Here is a 6,000-nt window from a genome sequence, read left to right as displayed (position 1 = left end):
ATATATATATATATATATATATATTTTCCCCTACGGATTCAATGATCTAGGACAGGGGTGTCAAACTCGATCTCATTGAGGGCCACATCAGGGTTGTGTTTGACCTCGTGGGCAGGGTAGGCATGGGCAGCCTGACGTCACTCATGTCAGTGGCGTCTGTGGTGGCCCAAGTGCTCTGCCAGAGAACGGATTCCAGAGTTCCATTTTGTGCTCTCCAGCGAGCTCCATTTTCACTGGCAGCGGGCAGTAGGAGGCTGTCACAGCAGAAAATGGAGCTCTGGAGCCCATTTTCACTGGCAGAGGCACCACGGGTCCAGAGGTGGTATTCAGCAGGTTCCGATGAATTCTGGAGAACCAGAAGCGGAAATTTTGAGCAGTTCAGAGAACCGGTAAATATCACTTTTGACTTGCCCCGCCCCCATCTATTCTCTGCCTCCTGAGTCCCAGCTGATTGGGAGGGAATGGGGATTTTACAGTATCCTTCCCCTGCCATGCCCACCAAGCCACACCCACCAAGCCATGCCACGCCCACCAAGCTACACCCATAGAACCTGTAGTAAAAAATTTTGAATCCCACCACTGCACGGTTCTTTGCTGTTTCTAGGGCAGCCCCGCGGGCAAGATCTAAGCACCCCACAGCCAGATCCAGCCCCCAGGCCTTGAGTATAACACCCCTAATCTAGGAAAAGCAGTCACTTTTAAGTTCTTTTCACTGTTTTATTTCTTTGCAAACAACATATGCGTTGATCACATGTTCAGTAAGTCTGCTAATGACTAAAATTGCCGTGGCCTGCATTAAGTTATACAAGTAGCCCTCAATGTATGACCACAATTAAGCCCCAAAATTATGTTGCTGAATGAGAAATTCATTGTCACTCAGCAACATAACTGTGATAATAAGTGAGTTTTCTTCCATTTTACGACTTTTCTTGCCACATTTGTTAATCGAACCACTTCCATTGTTAAATTAGTACCCCGGTTGTGAAGTCAATCTGGCTTCCCCAGTGACTTTGCTCGTTAGAAGGATGCACATGACCAGCCAGGAACATTGCAACCGTCAAAAATGTGAGTCGATTGTCAAGCATCCAAATGTAAATCCCCACGTGACCATGGGGATACTTGCACTGGTCATGGATGTGAAAAATGAACATAAGTCACTTTTTTCCATGCCGTTGCAGCTATGAGTGGTCACTGAGTTGTAAGTCGAGGACTACCTGTACAGGAGTTGTGTTACAAACCCACTTAATAGACCTTGTTTCCAAGCAGACTTTATCAGGGCTGTGAATGACAACATACACTACCTGGAATAAACTTTGACATCCAAAGGTGAAGACATACATTAAGCACCAGGTGTATATGTGTGCAGGTGCAAAAAAGCATCTTCATTTACAGTGTCATCATTAAAATATTGTGCAGTCTTGACATCTGCTCAAACGGATGTGACACCCCCAACTGGCATTTCACCAGGAACGCTGAGACTAAATATAGATATATTTTGAAAGGCAGATGTTTTGATGGACCAGATGTTTTTTTTCTTCCAAAAATAGGACTAATAGAGCAACAGGTTCCTGAGACATTCCTGGATGTTAAAAAAAAAACTTGGAACAAACAAGGTCAGGGGATTTCCCCCCTCTCAAAAAAGCCCAGGTGTGGGATTGTTCTTTTGCTGATCTAATATTTTTTGCACGGGGAAAAAAACTCATAATCATATCAACCGTTCAAAATGACACAGAATTGATTTACTTGGTCCATTGGATATAAATGTGGGAATTCTTAACTGGCAGGGGAGATATTGTGAGCATGTAGATCAATGATGGCTAACCTTTTTATTGCCACGTGCCAAAAGCACACCCACTCCTATAATGCAATGCGCACATGACGCCCCCGAGCACCCTGCCCCTCTGCACATGCGCACATGACACACACACACCCCATGCTCTTCCTGCCCCTGCGCATGCACCCCCCCCCAGTGCCCTGTTTTGGGCCTAGTAGGCCTCCCTGAAGCCTCCTGGGAGCAAACAGTCCTGCCCCCCATTTTGTGCCTAATAGGCTTCCCTACAGCATCCATAGGTTGGCTGTGCCATGGGTTTGCCATCACTGACATAGATGCTGGAGAGTGGGAATGTAAGATATGAAAGACTACAAGAAATTGCTTTAAGATTATTGTGAAGTGATGAACTTACACATCAACTACTGTATAAAATTTCCCAAAGGTGCTTTTTCAAGAGGCAACTGGACTTTCTGGATTTTTTATTTTGGTTTTGTTTTGCTTCTTAGAAAAGATAGAAAAAACCCAGAAAGTCCAGTTGCCTCTTGAAAAAGCATCTTTGGGACAACCATGACCTGGATGACTGAGAATCTCCATAGTCACTTACCGTATAAAATCATTCACATTCAAAAATGTGAACATTTGAATCAGCCCCGTTTTTAAAATTAGGAGCCAAATATCCAGCGAACCCAAGAATAAGTTCCACTCAGCTTTCATTATACAATATATTTATTTATTTATTTATTTTCATAATATATTACAATTCTTTCTACATATCCAGACTATAAATACCGCAATTGTGCCTTCTACATTTTTGTTAATCCATGGATTTGTTCTGCTTGACATATTAAACAAAATACAAAACCATGAATGAAAAATATAAAAGTAACCAAAAACAACACTAGTCAAAATAGCTTCGTGATACTTTCTGTAAAGAAAAGTCTTTCAATTTATATCACATGTTGTTAGAGCTCAAGGTGACCAAATTGTGGAATCTTTCCACTTGAAAGTTCCATCAGAACATTCTGAGCAGCTTGTAATGGTAGAGGGTCTCCTGCTTGAAAGGGGGTCAGACTAGAAGACTTTCCAGGTCCCTTCCAACTCTGTTATCTCAGTGATAAAACTGGTTTTATGGACAATTTTCTTGGCTGCGCTACAAGAGGCTATTTTATCAAGACACGTATTATTTTCCAAAAAAAGTAATACGTGTCTACATCTTAAGAATCATACAACACTGATCAAGTAAAGAAATGTTCGCCAACATTCTTTGGTGAATAATGGTTAAACTCTGGAATGATTTGCTAATTTTTAAGCCTTTCTCAAGCCTACGGGAGTTCATTTCAGAAGGAAGCCTTCTTTGAAAGAATCAAAAATACATCAAGGCACTAGGCACTAACAACAGAGCTTTTCACAAAGCCAGTTTGCCCTGCTCTTCAGTAGCTTTTAGAGGCTTACTTTTAACAGCAAGATTTAAACAGGAAGGGTCCTTCAATGGAAGAGATAAACATGAAAGAGGATTTATTTAGCAAAGGCAGGGGCTCAGAGGTGGTATTTAGCAGCTTCTGACCCGTTCTGGAGAACCGGTAGCGGAAATTTTGAGTAGTTCGGAGAACCGGTAAATACCACCTCTGACTGGCCTCGCCCCCATCTATTCTCTGCCTCCTGAGTCCCAGCTGATTGGGAGGGAATGGGGATTTTACAGTATCTTTCCCCTGCCACGCCCACCAAGCCACGCCCACAGAACTGGTAGTAAAAAAAATTGGATCCCACCACTGCAGGGTCTTAGACCACACTTCTGAAATCTCATTGCTGACGAACCCAAAGTTCAAAGCAGCCTATAGACGGCCTATTTCCATCTTTATGTAACTGCATAGAAAGATGGCCTCCTTATCAGATTTTACAATGTTTTTGCATTCAAACTGAGGGTGAAACGATTGTCTATGACTGTCCACAACGCCTAATATATCTTCAGGCTCTCTCAAAGTCTTGCATTGCCTCCACGGGATTCCTTATTGCAATTTTCTTCTTTTTATCATAAAAAATAATAATAATAATAGGAAAATTCATATTTTTCTCCCCTCCTGTATTCTGGGTATGAATACAGTGGGTTTCAGGACAAGGCAATGTTTGGTAAAAATTCCAGTTGTCGCCGTTTTTTGAGAAGTCCTTATACAGATTGTGAACTCAGAGAGATAGCAGGGCCATAGGCAACGAAGCAGGTCTGAGAAGCATCGTCCCTGAGCATCAAGAATTCTGTTTCCTCACTAGGATAAATGGCAATGTCCATGTCATCAGAATGGTAGCCTGACTGGTAGCCGCTGGTGGGATTTGAAGCTTCAGACATAACAGATTCGTTGCTTTTACTGGAAACCAGCCCACTGAAAAACAAAAAATGAAAGTGGTTCATTTTGCACCAGAGTTCAGAGTATCTGTAATGGTGTGTGGGAATGACCTTGGGGGACAGAACTAAAGGGATCCAGAATGGACAACTAGCATATAAAAGATGTTCTAGCCCAGAGGTGGGATTCTACCAGTTCGGCTGAACTGGTAGCTCCGACTATCAGCTGGGAGCTAACTAGCTTACTCCGACTTTCAGCTGTGTCTGCCCGCCTGTCTCTGCGCTATACTAATTCTATATTCCCTTTTCTGAAGCCAGCTGTTTTCCTCCCCAGCAGTAATGCGGAAGGTGATTTCTCTGTAATCTGCCTGCAGCGTGCGCTCAGCAAACCGGTTGTTAAACCAATAGGATCCCACCCCTGTTCTAGTCCACTGAAGGAGAGGAATTAGCACACCAAAGTATGTTGCTTTTCTGGACTACCTGTCAGGCCTGCAGCCAGTTCCTTTTAGGATCTTTGGCCTGCCACACTCTCTCTTATTTTACTATGCTGTTTCATTAGTGGGGAATTGGTAGGAGGAATAGTAAGGAGTAGAATGTGTTGTTATTAAAATAAAAAAAATCCTTTCTAGAAACCAAGGTCATCTTTTGTTCTCTACACTTCTCAGCCTGACCGGAACTGCATAGGCGGAACTGCCAGTGTGGCAGTGGGAGATTGGACCATGTGATGGACTTGTGGGTGGGGGGGCAAGATCTTGAACTTTCAACTGGGTGGGGAAAACCAGGAAGCTTTCAGATTCGGGTTTTCCCAGATGTGCCAACATGGCTCTCTTAATAAATTGGAACTTTGAGGAATACTTTGCCTTGGACTCTGATTTAATTTTGGATGATATTTGGAACTAGCTCACAGGGCTATCAATATGGGGATGTTTGCCTGGACTGACAAATATGGAGGGCATTCTGTCTGGTTTGGTACAGGAGCCTAACGGGACAGGTACAGACACCAGCAGATAGACAGGATTGTAGGAAAAAACAGTTGCAACCAGCCTGCCTTCCATTGAGGACTTGTTTACTGCAAGAGTCGGAAAGAGAGCTGAGAGAATATCTACAGACCCCTCACATCCTGGACATAAACTGTTTCAACTCCTCCCCTCAGCATGGCGCTACAAGGTATTGCATGCCAAAACAACTAGACACACAGATTGTTTTATCTCTCAAGCAATCAGGCTGCTCAACACTTGATTCTCACAGCACTGTCTTATGTCTAAGTATATTTACACAAGTTGTATGGTTGAAGTATTATTATTATCATTCCCATCTTCTTTACTACATCTTCATATTGGTATTATCTTCATTATTATTACTTCGTTGTTTTGCATCTACACTTGAGAGCTTCTGCACCGGAGACAAACTTCTTGTGTGTCCAATCACACTTGGCCAACAAAGTATTCTATTCTACATTCTATCCTATTCCATATGGATGAAACACAGGGACAGATGGAGAAGCATCTCCATCTATCTGTGATGTATCTCCCTAACTGCCATTAGCAGCAAATGGTCTATCAAATTGCTATGGAGGAAGAGAGGGAAAGGATGCTGGAATAAATAAACACAGGATATAGTTGGACATGTGATTCCCAAAGTGACATTGGAACCCCAGGAAGTCAAAATGCGGGTGGACAGTTTAAGTTTATGGTATTGTGTGCTGACATGTGCTTTTCTTCCACCTCCCACCGTCTTACAGCAAAACCCTAGAGTGTGGCATCATTGATGGAACATTACTGGGTAAGAAGAATAAATCTGTCCAAAAGAGAAGTGGATAACACTAGATATTTCCTCTCAAGTACAGAATTTAATTTATTTATGTATTTGCAATACAATACAATACAATAGTAGA

General features: G+C 42.5%; 1 protein-coding gene across 2 annotated transcripts in view; it reads right to left on the bottom strand.

The window, feature by feature from the left end:
- Nucleotides 1-435: 435 nt before the first annotated feature.
- The window catches only part of KDR (kinase insert domain receptor), a 76,489-nt gene continuing 70,924 nt past the window's right edge, over nt 436-6,000 (bottom strand). The window contains exons 30-31 of one of the 2 annotated variants that reach the window (XR_014175871.1): nt 3,513-4,146; nt 436-551 (exon numbers count right to left, since the gene is read on the bottom strand). Coding sequence is in view for 1 of the 2 variants with exons in the window: in XM_081959287.1 (XP_081815413.1) it covers nt 3,936-4,146 (211 nt within the window). In the remaining variant the exon portion in view is untranslated. Of the gene's footprint in view, nt 552-2,479; nt 4,147-6,000 lie in introns of those variants that run through there. The other variant, XM_081959287.1, reaches the window with a different exon arrangement.

The sequence above is a fragment of the Natrix helvetica genome (genome assembly GCF_964273705.1).
Source record: "Natrix helvetica genome assembly, chromosome: 7".
NCBI lineage: Eukaryota > Metazoa > Chordata > Lepidosauria > Squamata > Natricidae > Natrix > Natrix helvetica.
This window is presented reverse-complemented; position numbering and strand designations above follow the sequence as displayed.